Source organism: Pongo pygmaeus, chromosome 18 (assembly GCF_028885625.2).
Source record: "Pongo pygmaeus isolate AG05252 chromosome 18, NHGRI_mPonPyg2-v2.0_pri, whole genome shotgun sequence".
Taxonomy (NCBI): Eukaryota; Metazoa; Chordata; class Mammalia; order Primates; family Hominidae; genus Pongo; species Pongo pygmaeus.
The window spans coordinates 22,378,667-22,401,368 of record NC_072391.2 but is presented as its reverse complement, the minus strand read 5'-3'; the positions used below and the strand labels follow the sequence as shown (position 1 = coordinate 22,401,368).

Genomic DNA, 22,702 nt, shown 5'->3' with positions numbered 1-22,702 from the left:
GAGTTCCAGGTAACTTGGCCAAAATAATTTAGTTGGAAAAAAACTGATTGATAATAAATTGGTTAGGACAATAATCTGATTGAAAAGGATAGATCAATTAGAAATTGAAAAGATACGCCAGGCACCATGGCTCACACCTGTAGTCCTAGCACTTTGGGAGGCCTAGGTGGGCAGATTGTTTGATCTCAGGAGTTGAAGACCAGCCTGGTCAACGTGGTAAAACCCCATCTCTACCAAAAAATACTAAAAATTAGCCGGGTATGGTGGCACATGCCTGTAGTCCCAGCTACTTGGAAGGTTGAGGTGGGAGGAAAGCTGGAACCTGGGAGGCGGATGTTGCAGTGAGCCAAGATCATGCCACTGCACTCCAGCCTGGGTGACAGAGTGAGACTCTGTCTCTAAAATAAATAAATAAATAAAAATAAAAGAAAAAGGAAAAGAAAGGAAAGAAAAGAAAATTGAAAAGATAAAAATTAGCCCCCTAAGAATCCCAAAAATTCCTACAGATATTAATTATGTTGCAAAACGCCCTCTCTGTTCAACAAATCATCCAAACTATATAAAAAAAAAAAATCAGTAATTGCAAGTACATTTTCAATCTTGGAGGAGAGGGGAGATCAAATTGACATGATTAAGTTACTTAGTATTACCAAATAGCATTCAACGACATTGTTCTTAACAAGATACTTGGAGCTTGCTTTCAGCCAAAATCATCATGTGGAGATGCACACATCAGATCAACGAATGGGGTGATTTTCTTACACTGGAGAAGAATTCACTTTCAGAAGCATGTAAGAACTCCCTCTTTTGGACACTTGGTGGGTAGATTCATGTGATTACGAAAGATGAGAGGATGACTCCTCATGACTTGGGGGAGGACAAAAGAGGGAGAACAGGTCAGGGTTGGTGGATACTGAAGGACGGTGGGCCTCTCTCCATATACCCCAGCAACTAGCCCTGTTCTGCCAGAAGATGTTACTTTGGCTTCACCCAGAATGGAGCCACCATCAGTGCCTCGTCCCTTTCTCTTGGCTGCCCAATGGCATGCGCTCAGAGAACAATTGGCTGGGGTTAGTTTGAGGCTGAGAGTTGGGGCATCTACTGTGGTGCGGGCTTGTTAGTTTCACCAGACCTGAGGGCCCTGGCCACAAACCCCACTCCATAGGTGGCTAACAATTGTCCATTCATTTCTCTCGCCTCACAGAAGTAGCAGACACACTGCTGAGAGAATAGCCCATGGGTGTGTGGTGTGAGGAGAAGCCTATCTCAGGTGCTAAAATTTCAGTCTGCCTTAAATCTATTTAGTTCCATCTGGATGCAAATTTTTGGGGACCAGAAGCTTGTTCTTGAGAGGCATCTGTGAGATTTACAGGTATGTTGACTTGTCAATGTGTATGTGTATAAAGGTGTGTGCGAGAAAGAGACAAAGAGAGAGGCAGAAAAATATATATAGAGAGAGAGACAGAGAAAGAGAGAGAGTTGGAATGAGAGGGTAGTTGTGTGTGTGGATACCCATGCTGTATACTCACATACTTAGGCCCTCAAAGTACCAAATAGATGGGCTGTACCTGGTCAGATCCTCCTGCACAAGCAGCCGAAAGATGGTTGGGACACAGCAGAGGGTGGTTACCGGGAATGTGGAGAGAGTCTAAACAAAAACAAAGGGTGAAAGGAATCACTGGGGTGGGACCATGAAGATGGAGCCAAATGCATCTTTATAGTCTCAGTACCAAAGCAGAGAAACTGAAAACTATGTGTGGAATCCAGCAGCCAAGATGGTGCCCAGTGACCCCTACTTCCTGGCATTTGTACCTGTGCAGGAATCCCCTCTCACCTCATACCAAAGTGGGTCTGTGACAGCAATGGCATACTGCCAAGGTGATAAATACCACTTTCAAGATTCAGTTATACAAAGACTATGGCTTCTGTCTTGGATGTTCTTTCTCTCTCCCTTTCTTGGATCCCTTGTTCTGGGGGAAGCAAGCCACCATGTTTTGAGTACGCTCAAGCCATCCTATGGACAGGTGCACATGGTGAGAAACTGGAGACTAGCAAACACCCAGTGAGAAATTGAAGTCTACTAAAAATCACCAGTGAGGTTTTTGTTTCGTTTTTTGTTTTGGTTTTTGAGATGGAGTCTCGCTCTGTCACCGAGGCTGGAGTGCAGTGGCAAGATCTCAGCTCACTGCAACCTCTGCCTCCCGGGTTCAAGCAATTCTCTGCCTCAGACTCCTGAGTAGCTAGGATTACAGGTGCCCGCCACCAGGCCCGGCTAATTTTTGTATTTTTAGTAGAAACGGGGTTTCACCATCTTGGCCAGGCTGGTCTTGAACTCCTGACCTCATGATTCACCTGCCTTGGCCTCCCAAAGTGCTGGGATTACAGGTATGAACCACTGCACCCGGCCACCAGTGAATTTTTAAGCAATTTTCCAGCTTCAGTCAATCCTTAAGATGATTGCAGTCCTAGCAAATATCTTCTTTAAAATTATTGTGGTAAAACACACACAACATAGAATTTGCCCATTGGAACAGTTTTTAAGTGTATAGTCCAGTGGCATTAAATATTTCCATAGTGTTGTGCAACCATTGCTACCATCCACCTCCAGAACTATTTTTATCTTCTCAAACTTAAACTCTGTACCCATTACACAATAATTTCCCATTACTCTCTCCCCTAACTCCTGGTAAACACCATTGTACTTTCTGTCTCTATGAATTTGACTACTCTTGGAATCTCATATAAGTGGAATCATACAGTATTTGTCCTTGTATGACTGGCATGTTTCACTTAGCATAATGTCCTCAAGGGTTATCCACGTTATATCATACAACAAGATGTCCTTCCTTTTTAAGGCTGGGTAATATTCCATTGTACATATACACCACATTTTGTTTATTCATTCATCTGTGGATGGCACTTGTGTTGCTTTCACCTTTTAGTTATTGTTAATGCTGCTATGAACATGAACGTACCTTGCTGACCTCTTGATTGCAACCTCATGAGAGACCCTGCTCCCAAACACCCTCATTAAGCTGCCTCCAGCTTCCTGACCATCAGAAACTGTGAGACAAATGCTTGTGTTTTAAAGTGCTAAGTTTGGGTATAATTTATTACATAGCAATAGATAATGAAAACACTATATAAGAGCTGGGGGCAGTGCAAGAAGAAGGTCCATACATTGACTGATCAAGCACCACATGGATAATGGTGGTGATGAGTTTGATCATGATGATAACCATCAGTATGGGTTAAGAATCTACTATATTTGGTCCACCATGTGATACCAGCTTACTCCTGCAAGAATGGCCATAATCAAAAAATCAAAAAATAATAGACGTTGGCATGAATGCAGTGAACAAGGAACACTTCTACATTGCTGGTAGGAATGTAAACCAGTACAACCACTGTGGAAAACAGTGTGGAGATTCCTTAAAGAACTAAAAGTAGAACTACCATTTGATCCAGCAATCCCACTACTGGGTATCTACCCAGAAGAAAAGATGTCATGTGAAAAAGATACTTGCACATACATGTTTATAGCAGCACAGTTTGCAATTGCAAAAATGTGGAACCAACCCAAATGCCCATAAATCAACAAGTGGACAAAGAAAGTGTGGTATATAAATATATATAATGGAATACAACTCAGCCATAAAAGGGAATGAATTAATGGCATTCGCAGGGACCTGGATGAGATTGTAGACTATTATTCTAAGTAAAGTAACTCAGGAATGGAAAACCAAACATTTTATGTTCTCCCTCACAAGTGGGAGCCAAGCTATGAGGATGCAAAGGTGTAAGAATGACACAATGGACTTTGGGGACTTGGGGGAAAGGGTGGGAAGGGGGTGAGGGATAAAAGACTACAAATTGGGTGCAGTGTATACTGCTCAGGTGATGGGTGCACCAAAACTTTACAAATCACCACTAAAGAACTTACTCATGTAACCAAACACCACCTGTTCTCCAATAACCTATGAAAATAATTTTTTTTTAAAAAAAAGAATCTACTATGTTTTGAAGCAACCTAAGTGTCCATCAACAGATAAATGGATAAAGAAAATGTGCATATAAACAATGGATCCAAAAAAAAAAAAAACATGGGTGGAACTGGAGATCATCATGTTAAGTGAAATAAGCCAGGCACGGAAAGACTAACTTCACATATGCTCACTTATTTGTGAGATTTAAAAGTCAAAACAATTGAACTCATGGAAATAGAGATTAGAAGGATGATTACCAGAGGCTGGGAAGGGTAGTCGGGGGCTGGAAGAAAGGTGGGGATGGTTAGTTAGTACCAAAATAATAGAATGAATGAATAAGACCTATTATTTTAAATTACATCAGGGTGACTATAGTCAATAAAAACTTAATTGTACATTTTAAAATGACTGAAAGTGTATAATTAGATTGTAACACAAAAGATAAATGCTTTGAGGGGATGGATACCCTATTATCAATGATGTGATTTTCACGCATTGCATGCCTATATCAAAACATCTCATGTACCCCATAAATATATACACCTACTATGTACCCACAAAACTTAAAAATTATTTCAAAAAAGAACCTACAATGTGCTGGCCCCTTTGCCTTGTATCATTTCATTCTCGCAGAAACTCTATTATAGAGATATGTTATCCCTTTCTTACAGATGAGGCTGAAACTGCAGCTCAGGGAGGTTAGGCAACTTCCCCAAGGCCACACAGCTAGCAAATCAAAGGTGTAGGTTCAGAGTCCAGGTCTGACTCTTTGACTGATGGCACAGCCTGTGCAGTTAGCTACCATGTGATACAGCTTATCTCAGTACAAATAATATGAGTAGAAGGAACCTCTGACGTTTTAAGGAATGACAGTTAGGATGTGGGGGGGTGGAAGAAAGGTGACCTGTGTCTTGACTGGGGCCACCAATCTCCTCCCTCCCCATGAGAAGACCCTGGGAGGCTGAGCAGGAGTCACCAGGACTCTCTAGTTGGGCCAACTACTCATGTTAAGCACCATGGACAGTAGCATTTGGAGTTGAGGCATAGACTGATTTTGCCTAAGGGTTTGACAAATACCTAGGGTTTTGGCAGGAGCATTGGGAAGAACGTGGTGGAGACAAGGGCACCCCATGCAGGAGAAATAGCAACAAAATAGTCTTACATCTAGGAATCTAGCTAGAGCATAGGCAATGATTGAAGGGAACCAGGTGGTCAGGAATCAGATTATGGAAGGCCAGGGAGCCACACCAAAGAAGCCTTAAATTCACTGATTCATGTGTTTTCTCCTGCAGCCTGAAATCTATATCCCACTCATCTCATTTGTACCCAACACATATGGGGTATTGTTGGTTTTTCCTCTTACATTCAGGATAACTTTGGCATCAACTCGGGGCAGCTCATGCACAAAAATGCAAGAACCATTAGGCCAGGCAGAGAAGAGAGTCCAGGCCGCCTTCACCCAGCCAGTGTCAGTCGTGTTCCAGAAGACGTCCGATTCGGTCAAGGCCACCCACCGTCTGCCAAAAATTAGAGAATGTCAGTACCCTTGGCAATGACTCTACCTTTAAAAAGGATTGCATTATCTATATCACCACATTTGGAGCCCTGCTCAGTGGGTACTCACTTATACTTGTGAAACCTGAACAAGAACCATCAAGTCAACTATTGTTTCAACCAGCATTTATTGAGCATCTTCCCTGTACCTATGTCCTAGGCTAAGAATACAGAAGCAAAAAATGTTTCCAGAAAGTTCGCAGTCCAGTCGATGTGATATATAAGGGAAAAAAATTAACCTCAATACTCTGTGCTAAGGTCACTTTATTTAGCCAACATTTATTTAGCATTTAGTCTGGACTTAGCACTAGGGGCATAGAAATGAACGATTAGTCTTGCTTTGAGGGCCTTATAGTTTAGGAAGTATAAATATCTAGGAAGCCCCTGGAGAGCATGTTTTAATAGAGCTAAACACAAAGCCTTGTGCGGTTATAGAGAATAGGCACCTAACCCAGAGCAATGATGGACATGGGTTTCTGAGAAATGCTCTGGTAGAGAAGGTGACACTTGAGTTAGACATAAACAGTACATAGGGATTATATAGGTGAGGCAGAGAAGCAGGAGCATTCCAGGAATGGGAAACAGTGTCTGCAAACATGGAAGACAGAAAAGCGGTCATGCACTTGAATCCTGGACACACGCACTCCTCGTTCTCCCCCTTTCACTGGCTGTTCCCTTCTCAGTCTCCTCTGCTGAGTCCTCCTGGTCTTCCCCTTCAGTGCAGAAATGCCTCCGGCACTCAGTCCTGAGACCCATTGTCTTTTCAGTTTATATTGCACTTTGCTGATCTCATCCCATCTCATGGTATTAAATACCATCTTTACACTGATAAGGTCAGCATGAATCTTTCTCATTAACTTCAGACATGTGTATCCAAATGCCCACCCAACATCTCCACTTTTAACAAGGGGATGGAGATGTCTAAGACTCTCGAATTGACAACTCCGTAAACAAACTGTTTTCTTCCCACCAGACAGCTCATCCCACAGTTCTTCCCCAATCATTTAGTGCTTCCAGTTGTTCAGGCCATTCCTCTTAGAGCCATCCTTGACTCCTCTTTCTCATTCCACACTGATTCTGTCAGCAAGTCTTATTGGGTCTAGGTTGAAAATACATTCAGAATCTCATCTCTTCTCCCACTACTGCCCCCGGGGCAAGCTACCATGCTTGCCTCTTAATGCACCGGTCATTTTCTTTACCTGTTTCCCCTACAGTTTCATTGTCAACCCAACATCCTGAGTGAGCCTTTAAAAAAATATTAGATTATGTCACTCCTCTGCTCAAAATATCCAACGCTTCTCAAAAAAAATTAAACATAGAATTACCATATGATCCAGCAATTTCATTTCTGCATGTATACCCAAAAGAAGTAAAAGCAGAGACTCTAACAGATACTCGTATGCCAGTGTTTATAGCAACATTATCAACAATAGCCAAAATGTGGAAGCTACCCAAGTGTCTATCAACAGGTGAATGGATTATTTAAAATGTGGTTGAGGCCGGGCGCAGTGTCTCATGCCTGTAATCCCAGCACTTTGAGAGGCCAAGGCGGGAGGATCACGAGGTCAGGAGTTCAAGACCAGCCTGGCCAACATGGTGAAACCCCATCTCTACTAAAAATACAAAAATTAGCCGGATGTGGTGGCGGGCACCTGTAATCCCAGCTACCTGGGAGGCTGAGGCAGGAGAATCGCTTGAAACCGGAAGGCAGAGGTTGCAGTGAGCGGAGATCGCACCACTGCACTCCAGCCTGGGCAAAAGAGCAAAACTCTGTCTCAAAAAAATAAAAATAAAATAAAATAAAAAATAAATAAAATGTGGTCTATCCATACAATGGAATATTTTTCTGTCTTAAAAGGGAAAGAAATTTTGACACATGCTATGACATGGATGAACCTTGAAGACATTATGCTAAGTGAAAGAAGCCAAATTGCAAAACAGAAGGACAGACTGCATGATGCCAATCACACGAAATACCTAGAGTATCAAATTCACAGTGATGAAAAGTAAAATAGAGGTTACCAGGGTGAGGGGAGAGGGTAATGGGGTGTTATTGGGTAATGGGGGCATAGTTCTCATTTGGAAAGATAAAGTAAATTCTGGCAATGGATGGTGATCGTGGTTGCACAACAATGTGAATGTATTTAATGACATTAAACTGTACACTTAAAATGGTTAAAAGGGTACATTTATGATATATGTATATATATGTTTATATGTGTATGTGTATATATATGTGTGTGTGTATATATATATATTATATATATAGAGCCACGATTTAAAAAGAAACCTCCTGTGGCTTTTCACTTCACTCAGAGTAAAATCCAGAACCATCAAGATCCTTCCTAAGCTGCTCCTATTGGCTTCTCAGTAATTCTGTTGGCTCTCTGACCTCAGCTCCTGACACCTTTCCCCTCACACCACCCCCTCCAGGCCACTCCCCACTTTCTGTTCTTGGATCCTCTAGACAAGCTGCTCTGGTACCTTCCGCTGGCCACAAAACCCAGTCCATAGCTGCTCTGGGAGTGCTCGACCATCTTGGGGGCCCCGGTGGTTCCGCTGGTGAAGTAGACGGCCAGCGGGTCTCGACTCTTTGTCCTCACGCAGTTGTGCTCTGTAGATGCCTCCCTGTAAAACGTAAAAACACTAGGTGGCACCACCATAGTAAAAACAGTTAGTAGCACCAATAATATGTATAAGAACAATATGACTACCATTTCATAAATACCACGTGTGAGGTGCTGTGCTGAAAGCTCTGGCTTGGGTAATCTGCAACCACCTCATGGGGTAGGTACCATCATTATAACCCTTTTGCAGATGAGGAAACTGAGGCTCGAAATGGTTAAATAACTCACTCAAAAGAGCCCATGCTTTCTTACCAAGATATGAGGACTTTCTGGTAGAACACACACATGTCCATGTCTACAATTCTGCACATTTAGGCACAGCTTCCACCCCCATCCCAATTTCTAATAATTTAGAACTCTTTTCTAAAGGTTTCCCCCAATATGGGGTTTTGAGATCTAGGTAATTCCCAAAGTTCTGTGATCTGGATGATCAGCTAATCCACTGGCTCTCATCCCTGGCTGCACTGTGAAGTCCCCTGGTAAATTTTTGGAAGAAACTTGTCTGTATCCACCCTGAACAAAATAAAATCAGAATCTTTGATGTTTTCTTAAATGCTTCTCAGTAATTCTAGTAACAGCCAAAATCAAGAACCACTGATCTAGGCCCACCTGACAGCTCTCAAAAATCATATGAGCTGATTTTTTTTTTTTTTTTTGAGATGGTGTTTCGCTCTTGTTGCCCAGGCTGGAGTGCAATGACGTGATCTTGGCTCACTGCAACCTCTGCCTCCCGGGTTCAAGTGATTCTCCTGCCTCAGCCTCCCGAATAGCTGGGATTATAGGCATGCGCCACCACGCCCAGCTAATTTTGTATTTTTAGCAGAGACAGGGTTTCTCCATGTTGGTCAGGCTGGTCTCAAACTCCCGACCTCGGGTGATCGGCCTGCCTCAGCCTCCAAAAGTGCTGGGATTACAGGCGTGAGCCACGGCGCCCGGCCCTATGGGCTGATTTTTTAAAAAAGATCCCCAGGGCTCTGGCTCAGCTATGTCTGGTTAAGTAGGTCAGATGTGAGGCCTTGTCATCTGTATTCAAAACAGCACCCAGGTGAATCTGATGCAGCTGGTCTGTGGGGTGAGCATTCGTGACTCAATGGTTCAGGCCCCTGAGAGGCTCCTTTTGGGTTCTAGCTTCCAATCAGGACAAAGTCTCAAATTCTGAGATGGGTTTCCACCAGGCCCTTGCTCCAAGGCAAATATGGTCTCAGCTCTGCCCACTCTTGACTTGACTACTTTTTAGCACCTTGGGCAAGTCACTTTAGTTTTCCAAGTCTCAGTTTCCTCACCTGTAAAACTGGGCTAAAGGGCCCATCATAATGTCCTTTTCAGGGATTAAATAAGATGATGTTTTATCCATTATGGTGTTCTGCTTGTCGTGAAATAGATATTCATTAAATCTTTGCTGCATGAATGAATGAAGGTGAAGGCTTACATAGCACAGTATCTAGCAATACACTAAATACCCAATACATGGCCACTAGTTTATTATTAATTGACCACCTGCTATGTGCTAAATGCACCATATTTGTTATTTCACGTACTCTGAATGGTAGCTCTAATAAATACTACCGCAATTACAGAAGCAAATAAAGCACAGAAAAGCTGTTGATAAATCCAGCACTGACTGAATGAGGGACCTTGAACATTAAGGTAGGGACCAGGATTATGCTCAGGTCAGTCTGGCTGCCAATGGGAGTGTTCCTCTCTGATTCGCTCTCTATGTGTGAAATCAGCAATGCATTTCATCTTTTGTGGCTTAAAGGGGAAATGACTTCATTTTTCTGCTGTTCTCCTGGAAAGCCCCAATTCACCGGAGGAGTTCCCTGAAGTTCAACCAGCCTGGCCGACTGCTGTCTGACACCAGCAGCTTGGTCTGGAGGGAGGGGCATTCGGCGCTGATGGCATCCACCCTTGGAGCTAGGGAGTCACTGGTGATAATGGACTTGGCCCTGGACGCCTGCAGCCGGTACTTGAGGTCTTTCTCCGTCAGCTGAGTGACACCCGGAATCATCACAGTCCCTGGCATAAAACAGAAGGGGATGTTGACTGGATAGCGGGGAAGGCCTTGGGTACAGAGGTAAGAGATGAGGGCAGGAAGAGACTGGGGAAGGTTGGAATGCCTGAGCTGGAAGAGGTAACAATAATAATAATAACAGCCTAAAAACCCAGCCTTCTGAATAATGCGTGATCACTTATTCACTCAGCATCAGCGGAGGCTTGCTAGGCTCACTGTGGCCTCTTTCCTCCTCTGTTTCTATGCTGAAGGAACCATTCTAAGAAGATAATGTTTCACTGCCCTGGACATTCATGACAACAGGAGGACCTGTCCCCCTAAACTCCTGCAAGGGATAATATCACTGGTTCTTTTATTTCATCTTTATCTTCCTTCCTTTGGGAGCTGGATGATGCTGTGATAATGAGAATCATAAAGTCTAAGAGTGAAACTAACATAGATTGGTTATAAGCATCCCTCATCTATAACTGCATTGTTCGGGTAAAATTCTAGCAACTAAAGCAAGGCTCCCAAACCACAACCAGCAGAAAATATGCTTGATTTGTCCCAGTCAGGACTTTTTAAAATGATAGATGCCAACATTAAAAGACAGGAGGATTTTTCATAAAAATCCAGAGTTTTCCCATTACAAATCAGAAGTTCTGATAACACTGGTATTCATTCTGTCATGGGAACATTTGGTTGGAGTTGAGAAGCAGCGACCCCATTTGATACACCATGTGATCTCCAGTTTGCCGCAGTCCTTACCACTCCCTACTGCCTTACGCTGGCCTGCTTTTATCAATTACATCATTGTCTGGCCCCTATTATACAATCAAGTCTGTGATTGTTGGGCAAATAGGAAGTAAACACAACTCCACATAGGGTTTATTTTTGCTCCATCTTCAAGACCCTGTGGACACTGCAAAGCTCTGGCAGGTTGTATCTGCCCCTAGCTAAAATTCCCAGCCCTGCTTACTGACCTGTCCGCATACAAGCCACACTGACCAGCCACCACTCCGGGAGCCGTGGGAGTACCAGCATCATTCTGTCCCCAGGCTGCAGGCCGCATGCACCCCCCAGCACATTGGCTGCTTTCCTGGACTGCTTCCCCAGCTCCTCAAAGCTCCACTTGACCTCTGCTCCTGTGCCACTGACCCACCAGAAGGCAGGATTTGGGGGGCGGTGTCCAGCCTAGATGGTAGTACAGGCAGAAAAAAAAAGAAGCAATTTATTGAGAATTTTTGTTTGCTTGTTGCTGTTGTTTAATGTTTTATAATAGTTAATATAAAATTCACAGGGTTCAAAAAGCAAAGCAATATGGAAAGACATACATTGAAAAGGCTTGCTCCCCTCCTTGTACCTACCTGCCCTGTTTTCCACTTCCTCTGCCTCACTAAGTAACTAATTTTATTCGTTTTTTGCATATCCTTCCATAGTTTCTTTAGGCAAACACAAGCATATATTTTTTTCTACTATCTTTTTGATGCAAAAGGTAGCACATGATTTGCACTGTTTTCTGTTTTTCCCTTTTTTATTGAAATATAATTCAGGTACCATAAAAATCACCATTTTAAAGTGCACAACTCACTGGTTCTTAGTATATTCACAAGGTTGTGTAACCATCACCATTCTCTAATTCCAAAACATTTTTATTGCCCTAAAAAGAAACACTGTACAAATTAGCAGTTCCTTCTCCTTCCCTCCTCCTCCAGCTCCTGGCTACCGCTTATCTGCTTTCTGTCTCTATGGATTTGCATCTTCTGGATATTTCATATGAATGGAATCATATGATATGTAGCTTTATGTTTGGTTTCTTTCACTTTGTACAATGCTTTCAAGATTTATCTATGTCACAGCATGAATTGGCATTACATTATTTTGATGGCTGAATAATATTCCACTGTATGGATAGACCACATTTTGTTTATCCATTCATCAGTTGATAGACATTAGAGTTGGTTCCACTTTTTGGCTATAATAAATAACATTGCTATGAGGATTTATGTACAAGTTTTTCTGTGAGCACATGTTTTCTATTGTCTTGGATATATACTTAGGAGTACAATTCCTGGGTCAGTATTATAATAACTCTATGTTAACTTTCAGAGGAACTGCCAAACTGTTTTCCACAGCACTGCACCATTTTACATTTCCATCCAGCCATGTCGGAGGGTTCTAACTGTGCATCATCTCCAACAGTTGTTATTGTACCTTTTTTTTTTTTTTTTTTTTTTTTTTTTTTGCCATGCCACTGGTTATGAAGTGGTATCTCCTTGTGGCTAGAATTTGCATTTCCCTAGTGAATAAAGGTGTTAAGCATCTTTTCATGTGTCTATTGGCCATTTGTTTATATTCCTTAAAGAAATGTCTCTTCAGATTCTTAGCCCATACTTTAATTGGGTTATTTGTCTTTTTCACTGTCTAGTTTGAGTTCTTTATGTATGGTGGATACTAGGCCCTTAACCAATATGTGATTTTTCAGATATTTTCTCCTATTCTGTGAGCTTTTTACTGTGATATATAAATACTATTAATTTTCATGAAGTGCAATTAATCTATTTTTTATTTTGTTGCTTTTGCTTTAGAAACCATTGCCTAATCAGAGATCACAAAGATATACTCCTATGTTTTCTTCTAAAAATTTTCTTATACTTTTTGTTTCTTCATTTAGGTCTTTGATACATTTTGAGTTAATTTTTGTATTTAGTGTCAGGTAGGAGACTCAATTAATTCTTTGGCATGTGAACACCCAGTTGTGCCAGCATCATTAGTTGGAAAGACAATTATTTCACCCATTTAATTGTCTTGGTACCCTTGTTGAAAATCAATTGATCATAGATTTGTGGATTTATTTCTAGACTCTGAATTCATACCTATTTATCCAAGTCTATCCTTAGGCTAGTGCCACACTGTCTTGGTTACTGTAACTTTGCAGTAGACTTGAAATAGAAAAGTGTGAGTCTTTTTTTTTTTTCCAAGGTTGTTTTGGTCCCTATGGGTCCCTTGCATTTCCATAGGAGTTTTTGAATCAGATTGTCTATTTCTGTAAACAAGTCTCCTAAGATTTTGATAAAGTTTGCATTAAATGTGCAGCTCAATTTGGGGTGTATTTTCATATTCACAATATTAATTCTTTTAATCCATGAGCATGGGGTGTATTTCTATTTGTTTACACCTCTTCCAGTTTATTTCAGTAATGTTTTGTCATTTTCCATGTACAAGCCTTATACTTCTTTGGTTAAATTTATTTATATGTATTTCATTCTTTTTGACGCTATTAGTAAATGAAATCATTTCTTAACTTCATTTTTTATTGTTCCTTACTTGAGTATTGAGTATTAAGTTTTCTGCTCTTAAAACACAATGAAGAAGTAGGGATACCATAACAGTCACAGACATATCCATTCAAACAATGAATTAAAATAAAAGGAAAACAATGAGTCACCAATCCCAAGCAACTCTGAATCCAACTGAGAAAACTCTATTATGTTTCAAAGCCCTTAATCCTCTGTGGTTGTGGCTTTGCTTTCTAGTTGCTCAGCTCCACCCTCTGGGCTCCCAATTCCACATTCTTGATTAACTCTGCCCTAAATCATCTTTTCTTTTACAAGAAGGGTAACACATGTTTGCAGCTAAGCAGATTTAACCACCTGTTTCCTGCCTGTAGAATTTGGGGAGTCCAACAGCCTTCTTTTATATTTTCCTCTCTCTGTCCAGTACAAGATGGCAGTGTTTCTGCTGATAAAACATTCTCAAGAAACTAGTGGTTCTCTCGTGTATGTCTCAGTGATTCACCCCATTAGGGAAGTGGCTCCTCCACAGATCTTTTCCAGATAATCCCATCTCTATTGCTGGTTTCTGCCTCCATGGCTGAAGGAACTGAGGAACTTTGTCTAATCTCTTCAAAAAGCTCTCTGTGACTTTTTGATACTCGAATTGCTAGCAAAAGATTGTCCAACCACACTCTTGGATTTCCCTTTGCAGCATACTTTTCTGACAGTGAATATCCTAACTTTAATGTCTTTTATAATATAGGAAGGCTGAGAATTGTTCACACCATGAGGTTCTGGCTCTAGTTTTGCTTAACAATTCTTTCCTCTATCTATTTCTTTCCTTTAGCATTGTAATATAACCAGCAAGAAGAAATCAGGCCACATCTTCAACACTTGGCTGGGAAATCTCCTTAGCTAAATATCCAAGCTTATCCCTTATAAGTTATTCTATCCATATAGCTGTAGGAGGCCATTCAGCCAAAATTTCTGCTACTACATAATAAGGATCCACTTTCCTTCAGTTTCTGATATTACATTTTTCATTTCCTTCTGAGTTTTTGTCATCTGTGCCTTTAATGTTCATATTTCTACTAACAGTCTTCAAGATTCTTTAAAACAATACAGTCTCATCTATCATACTCCTCCTTTCTTTTTGAGGTCTCACTAGCAAAATCATTAATATCTGCATTTCTACTAACAGTCTGCTCAAGGCAGTCTAGGCTTTTTTCTGTGCTCCTCAAAATTCTTCCAGCCTCTACCCATCACCTAATTCCAAACCTACTTTCACATCCTTTGGTATTTATTACAGCTCTCATTACTACTCTTGGTGCCAAAATCTGTACTGGTTTTGAATAATCCCATCTATTGCTGCTGTAATAAATTATCACAAACTTAATTGCATAAAACAACACAAATATACAGCCTTATAGTTCTGGAGATAAACAGTTCAAAATCAGTCTTAGTGGACTAACATCAAGGTGTCAGAAGAATTTTTTTCCTACTGGATGCCTTAGTGGAGAACCTGTGTTCTTGCATTTTCTAGTTTTTAGAGGCATTTCATATCCCTTGGATCATGGCCCCACATCACTCCCACTTCTGTTTTCATTGTCACATCTCCTTCTCTGACTCTGACCTTCCTGCCTTCTCATAGGGTACCTTATGATTATATTAGGCTCATCCAGATAATCCAGAATAATCTCCTCATATGAATATCTTTAGTATAATCATGTTTGCAAAGTCTCTTTTGCCATGTAAGATAACATATTCACAGGTTTCAGGAATTAAGATATAAAAATCTTGGGGAAGGGGTGCATTATTTTGATAACCATAGCCATGCTCTTTCTAGTTTCTTTGCATATCTTGTAAATTTTTGTTGAAAACTATACATTTAAAATTACATCATGTGATTACTCAGGAAATCAGACCCCACAACTCCCCAGAGTCTGGTTTGCTGTTGCTGCTTGTTGTCGTTTGTTTAGTGATTTTTGTGAACCATTTCTGTGAAGTCTGCATTATTTGTTCTGTGTGGCCACTGAGATGTCTACTTGGTTAGCTTAATAGTCATCTTATGATTAGACAGAAATTTCTTTAAATGCCTGAAACCAATAAATCTCCCAGTCTTTGGGTGGGTGTTGGGGCACACCTTTAGCACTCAGCCAGGCAATTAACAATCCTGCCTTAGTCTTAATTTCCTGCATGCTCAAACTCTCAGTCTGCCAGAAGTGCGAGCTTAGAGTTTCCTCAGCTCTTTCCTAAGCATGTGCAAAGCCCTGGGAAAGCACACAGCCTTATTTAGGTGTGTTGATTTCTAGATTTCCAGGAATACAATAGAATTTTTTAAAGCTCCCATAGACATTGGATTCTGCAGCTTTTCTTTTTTCACTCTTTGGTGAATCTATTGTTTGTCCCACTGTTATCCATCACCTTAGGCAACAATAAAGCTAAAACATTTGTCTGTAATTGTTTTGGACAAAAACCCCCAGGGAAAATGCTTTTCTCACTGGTTGAGCTTCAAGTTGATTCAAATACAGTTTTACAAGTAGGGTCTTCCAAAGAACTAATGGGCAGCTCAAATAATAACAGTTCTTCATAAGTGAAGCTTTGAAAAAACTCCAACTCCATTCTGGCCCCTCTAATGGTTGCCATGATGCACCAGAAATGGGGGCTGTTACTTTTCAAGGCTACCACATAGCTGGAAAGTCCTTATTCTACCATTTTTTTTCCTGACCTAATCCTGCTTGCTTGTTTTTATCATTAGGAGAAGTCTTCTAAGGATGCCCCTAGTGTTGCAAAAAGAACTTAGATTTTTGTAGGCCATCAGGAATAGAGCATCCTGGCTTCATCTCTTACATGCAATTCTCATTTAATTCTCACTATTACTCTAAGTAGCATATGGTCTGACTACCATTTTACAGATGAGAAAGTTGAGATCTAAAGAACTTAGGGCACTTGTCCAAGGTCACACTTCATGTACATGGATGAACAACGTCTATCTGACTGCAAATCCTGCGTTTAAGTCTCAGTCATCCTCATACCACCTTCATAAGTTTCACTACATCTGCTGACAGTTAATTTTATTGTATCTACTAACAATGCCATTTACTTCATATTTTTTCTTTAAACAATCTCTTCTTATAATTAACATGAATACAATTCTTTGAATTAAATTTTATATTTCCAGTTTTGTATTCTCCAGCTGTTCTTTTTTCACTTTTTGGTGAGTCTATTGTTTGTCCCTACTGTTATCCATCACCTTAGGCAACAATGAAGTTAAACATTTGTCTGTAATTGTTTTGGACAAAAACCCCTAGGGAAAAGGCTTTTCTCGTTGGTTAAGCTTCACATTGGTTGAAATACAGTTTTACAAGTAGGTCTTCCTCTTATAAATGAAAAGTTAGTATCATGTAACACAAATAAAAGTTAACCACGAAATAGAGAGACCCAACAGACACAGGTATAAGGGAAAATAAAGAAGAAAGCAGATGCACAGAGACACACAAAGAAATAAGGGTTATCTTATTCATTTCCATGTATCTGTTATGATCTGCAAAAAGCTTTGAGCTTGAGCCCCATTCTTTCCTTATTTTATTTTGTTTTGTTGTATTTTATTTTATTTTTTGAGGCTGAGTCTCGCTCTGTTGTCTAGGCTGGCGTGCAGTGCCATGATCTTGGCTCACTGCAACCTCTGCCTCCTGAGTTCAAGCAATTCTCATGCTTCAGCCTCCAAAGTAGCTGGGACTACAGGTGTGCGCCACCATGCCTGGGTAATTTTTTTTTTTTTGTATTTTTAGTAGAGAGAGAGTTTCACCATGTTGGCGAGGCTGGTCTCAAACTCCTGACCTCAGGTGATCTGCCCTTCTCGGTGTCCCAAAGCGCTGGGATTATGGGCATGAGCCACCGCGCCCGGCCTTCTTTCCTTATTTAGAAGAGAAGGGCATGACAGTGAGAGGGAGACATCAAAGACAGAGTAGCCGCAAAACAAAACTTCTTCCTTCAGTTGATGAACAACTGGAAGGGAATCGGAAGGGACATAACTGTCTCACTGTGTGATTTGGGCTCAAGAATGCAGGACACTTCAGAGAAGGAACGAGCATGTCTAAGGCTCACAACACTGACTCAGAATTTTTTTCTTAAGTCTCAAATGCCAACAGTTTACATTTTAGAACTAGCAAAATTCCCAGGTCCAAATTTCCTCATCAACATGTCTTAGAGCCTTGAGTCTCATTGTGGTACATGAGGGCAGCCTCAGATGCCCCAGATGGACTCTAGGACAGAACAGGCTTCACCTCTTCCAGCCGACTCCACACATCCAGCACATCATGGGCAAAGTTGAAGTACTCAGGCACCGGCTGCCTTCCCAGGCTGATGGCTTCCCAGGTGGCCACGATCTTCTGAGGAACAGGTAGAGGTGCTGGCTGCCTGCGAGACCCACAGAATGCCCTGGAGTTCCTCAGTGCCTGGAGGACTAGGTGTCTCAGCCATGGTCTCATGCGGTCGCCTCCTGTCTGTCACCAAAGAGAGGAAAGAGGGCATTGTCATAAATTCTGGGCTTTGTCATAAATTCTGAGATTAGGAGAGAGGGCTCCTAACCTCTCTCCTAAACACAGAGGTTAGGAGAAACCTGTGGTCAGTGCTGATGGTGACTGTGGTCCCTACTGACTTGTAGAACAAACTCTCTACCTTCAGTCTCCGTTCTGCTGTGTGATGGTCATTTCTCTCCTCTGAGCCCGAGGTCCATCCTTTTGACCTCTCACTGACTTGTGGGTCTCTGGGTCTGAGGTCAGAACTCAGAGCCCACTTCTCAAGGCTCAATACTTCAAAGGGAATCCCTCAAAAAGCCTTTGGCCAATCCTGAACTGACTTGCAAAGCTGAAGACAGCTCTAGGGCAGCACTGACCAATAGAAATAGAATGTGAGCCACCTGTGCAATTTACAGTGTTCTAGTACTTCCATTAAGAAAAGTAGAAACAGGTGAGATTTATTATAATAATACATTTTATTTAACCAGATAGAGCCAAAGTATGACCATTTCAATGCATAGTCAATAGAAGAATAAATTGTTAAAGAAAAGGTTTACCTACTTTTATTTATTTTTTGCTTTTTGGTACTGGGTCCTCACAATCTGAAATAGATTTTACCCTTACAAACACATGTCAATTTGGACTAGCCACACTTCAAGTGCTCAAAAGCCACAAGTGGCTGCTGTATGGCATGATGTGCTTTTAGTGTCTTTTTAATTTTTTTATTTAATTTTATTATTTTTACAATTTTTATTATTGTTGTTTTTGAGACAGAGTCTCACTCTGTTGCCCAGGCTAGAGTACGGTGGTGCCATCATAGCTCACTGCAGCCTCAAACTCAAGCAGTCCTTCCACCCCAGGCTTCCTAGTAGCTGGGACTACAGGCACTAGCCACCATGTGTGGCTAACTTTTAAAAAGTTTTTTTGTAGAAACAGGATCTCATTATGTTGCCCAGACAGGGCTTGAACCCCTGGCCTCAAGTGATCCTCCCAACTCGGCCTCCCAAGTGCTGGGATTACAGATGTGAGCCACTGTGCCCAGCCCAGTTTTAGTGTCTTGCTACTCAAAGTGTGATCTTGGGACCAGCAGATGGGACCCCACCCTACACATGTAGAATTAGAATCTGCAAGTTAACGGGATCTTCAGATGAGTCATATGCTCGTTAAAGTTTGAGAGACACTGGCCCGGGAGCTGCGTGTGACCTCAGTTTCAGTTTCCTTGCATTAAATTCCTCTTAGTAATAATAATAACAAAATATGGTAATAACAACCAACAATAATAACGTGGCACAACAAGAAAAACCATAACAGCTTCAGTCTATCGAAGGCCTACTGTGTACCAAGCATTTTAAAAGTGCTTAGAGGCATTATTTCGTTAAATCTTTATAACAACTCTATGCTGTAAATGTTATTTTCTCCATTTACAGATAAAGAAAGTGAGGCTTAAAGGGGAAAAGTGACTTTCAGGTTTCACTTCCTGGAAAAACATAGGCCCCAGCCTCTGCAGTGGCCACCAGGCCTAGGCCTGCAGCCTCAGAGACTTCCTTTCTCTGACCCACCTCTCCCGCCCCTCACCTCTCCTGAACTGAGCTCTGCCCCAGTCCTTTTCCTCAGTCTCCCACCCCTGGATTCCTCAGGCACCTAAACAGCTGATAATTTAGAATCCCCAGGCCTCCTTCCCATTCCCCGACACCATTTCAGATGTCACTTCTTGGTTTAATCAGCAAAGGCCTCAGAGGCAGCTGACACCTTCATCTGAAAAATTTCTTTCCCAATTACCTTGCTCTTGAACCAAAGTAATGCAAAAGGTCTCTGTTTTCTGCTTCAGCTGAGCGGAGCAGGCCTGAGTGCCTGTAAACACTCGGCTCCCTCAGAAAACAGCCTCCCACAGGGAACTTGGGCCCCAAATGCAGCCAAGAGTGGGCAGAGCCAGAACCCAGCAGCTGACACAGTGGCTTCAACTGGTCAGGGTGCGTTGAGCCAGTGAGAGTGGCCCCCTGCCAAGTTCTCTCAGTACTCACAGTGGCTGGAAGATCAGACCTCAACTGTCGTGCCTGGTGGGTGCGCCCAAACTGGTGGATGTATTCCCTAAAAATTCAAGTCGCCATCTAATCGGAAAAAGCAAGAGGAAGATTATGATGCTTTAACAGAAAAGGTGCAATAGTGATAATAATATAAGTCAGACTTTGTTTCTTTTCTGCTTAGAACCCTCCAGTAGATACAGAGAGAACAGAGGAGTGGTTCCAGGGAATGGCTCTAAGGCATCCCTTTGAAGTCATAGAATTGTTCTAAATTTGGATTATGGTCATGACTGCACAACTCTGTACATTTACTACAAAAAATAGTAATAATAATTGTACACTGCCAAAAGAAGTTTTTTGGGTTTGTTTGTTTGTTCGTTTTTGGAGACAGGCTCTCGCTCGGTCGCCCAGGCTGGAGTGCAGTGGCGCAATCTTGACTCACTGCAACCTCCACCTCCCGGGTTCAAGCGATCCTCCCACCTCAGCCTCCCGAGTAGCTGGGACTATAGGCACACACCACCACGCCTGGCTAATTTTTGTATTTTTTGGTAGAGATGGGGTTTCAACATGTTGGCCAGGTTGGTCTCAAATTCCTGACCTTAAGTGATCTGCCTGCTTTGGCCTCCCAAAGTGCTGGGATTATAGGTGGGAGCCACTGCACCTGGCCCAAAGGTGGTTTTTTGAAAAAGCCTCCTACAGCTCCCTATCTCACTCACAGTCCAAGCCAAAGTCCTGACAATTGCCGGGTAGGATGGTTTACGCCTGTAATCCCAGCACTTTGGGAGGCCAAGGCGGACAGATCAGGAGGTTTGAAGATTGAGACCATCCTGCCTAACACGGCGAAACCCCGTCTCTACTAAAAATACAAAAATTAGCCAGGCGTGGTGGCGCCTGTAGTCCCAGCTACTCTGGCGGGGGCCTGTAGTCCCAGCTACTCTGGCGGGGGCCTGTAGTCCCAGCTACTCTGGCGGGCGCCTGTAGTCCCAGCTACTCTGGCGGGCGCCTGTAGTCCCAGCTACTCTGGCGGGCGCCTGTAGTCCCAGCTACTCTGGCGGGCGCCTGTAGTCCCAGCTACTCTGGCGGGCGCCTGTAGTCCCAGCTACTCTGGCGGGCGCCTGTAGTCCCAGCTACTCTGGCGGGCGCCTGTAGTCCCAGCTACTCTGGCGGGCGCCTGTAGTCCCAGCTACTCTGGCGGGCGCCTGTAGTCCCAGCTACTCTGGCGGGCGCCTGTAGTCCCAGCTACTCTGGCGGGCGCCTGTAGTCCCAGCTACTCTGGCGGGCGCCTGTAGTCCCAGCTACTCTGGCGGGCGCCTGTAGTCCCAGCTACTCTGGCGGGCGCCTGTAGTCCCAGCTACTCGGGAGGCTGAGGCAGGAGAATGGCATGAACCTGGGAGGCAGAGGTTGCAGTGAGCCGAGATCGCGCCACTGCACTCCAGCCTGGGAGACAGAGTGAGACTCCGTCTCAAAAAAAAATAAAAAAGCCCTGACAATCGCCTACAGGGTCGCGCAGGAACTCCTGCGCGCCTTTCTCCTCAAACCTCCTGTCTCACTCTGCTGCAGCCACACTGGTCTTTTTGTTGTTTGTTCTCTGAAGTTCTTTTTAAATTAGTTTTAATTTTTGTGGGTACATAGTAGGTATATACATTTATGGGTTACATGAGATATTTTGATACAGGCATGCAATGCGTTAGAATCACATCAGGGTAAATGGGGTGTCCATCACCTCAAACATTTATCCTTTGTGTTACGAACAATTCAATTATACTATTGTAGTTATTTTAAGTGTATGGTTACATTATTTTTGACGATAGTTATCCTATTGTGCTAGCAAATACTAGGCCTTATTCATTCATTCTTACTACTTTTTTGTACCCATTAACCATCCCCACTTCTCCTCCAACTCCCTGCAACACTTTCCAGCCTCTGGTAACCGTCCTTCTGCTGTCTCCATGAGTTCACTTGTTTTCCTGTTTAGCTCCCACAGGTAAGTGAGAACGCGCAATGTTTGCTTTCTATGCCTGGCTTACTTCCCTAAATGTAATGACTTCCAGTTCCATCCATGTTGTTGCAAATGACAGGGTTACGGGTGTCCTATAGAGAGGATGCTGAGCCATTAACTGCCTATCTTTGCAGTGATTCAACATCACCCTGGATTTTTATCCATCACTGTATGTTGTTCCCCAGTGACTCTGTCTCATTTGCTGGCCTGGCCAGTTTGGCCCATTTCCACGCAGGCAGCTCCTCTCCCTTGCCGCCAAGCTTGGCCACAGGGAACCATCTTCTGAGCCCTCAATGTCCACTTGCTCAGCATTCAGTCCTCTACTGCGACCCAGGACACAACCTCATCTCTGAATCTGCAGCCAGATCTAAAGATACAATCTCTACCCTCAGAGGGGTGGACGGACTGTTGGACATTATTTTTCTGGCAGTCTATCTCAATATCGTTACTCTCCATCAGTACTTTTTAGAAGAATATATAATCATAAGACATGACAAATATTTCATAAATGTTCAATGAAAGAACTGGATACACTTTATAGACAATATAATCACAATTTTATTTTTAAAAAGTATATATTAATCCCATACGTAACAAAATACGAATGAATGTTTCTCTAAGTAAGATGATGTATGATTTTAATTAACTCATTTTTTCTGTATGTTCTGTTTTAGAAATTAAATCCTGTTCTTTTCTAATCAGATAGAAATTAATGTTATTTTATAAAAAG

At 42.3% G+C, this 22,702-nt stretch overlaps 1 protein-coding gene across 2 annotated transcripts in view; it reads right to left on the bottom strand.

The window, feature by feature from the left end:
- Positions 1 to 19,863, bottom strand: part of ACSM5 (acyl-CoA synthetase medium chain family member 5) — a 31,727-nt gene extending 11,864 nt beyond the window's left edge. For both annotated transcript variants that reach the window (XM_054454172.2, XM_054454171.2), the window contains exons 1-7: positions 19,732 to 19,863; positions 17,719 to 17,937; positions 11,141 to 11,351; positions 9,976 to 10,183; positions 8,025 to 8,168; positions 5,350 to 5,503; positions 1,569 to 1,648 (exon numbers count right to left, since the gene is read on the bottom strand). In XM_054454172.2, coding sequence (XP_054310147.1) covers positions 1,569 to 1,648; positions 5,350 to 5,503; positions 8,025 to 8,168; positions 9,976 to 10,183; positions 11,141 to 11,351; positions 17,719 to 17,922 — 1,001 coding nt within the window. In that variant the 5' untranslated portion in view covers positions 17,923 to 17,937; positions 19,732 to 19,863. The remainder of the gene's footprint in view (positions 1 to 1,568; positions 1,649 to 5,349; positions 5,504 to 8,024; positions 8,169 to 9,975; positions 10,184 to 11,140; positions 11,352 to 17,718; positions 17,938 to 19,731) is intronic.
- Positions 19,864 to 22,702: the final 2,839 nt, after the last annotated feature.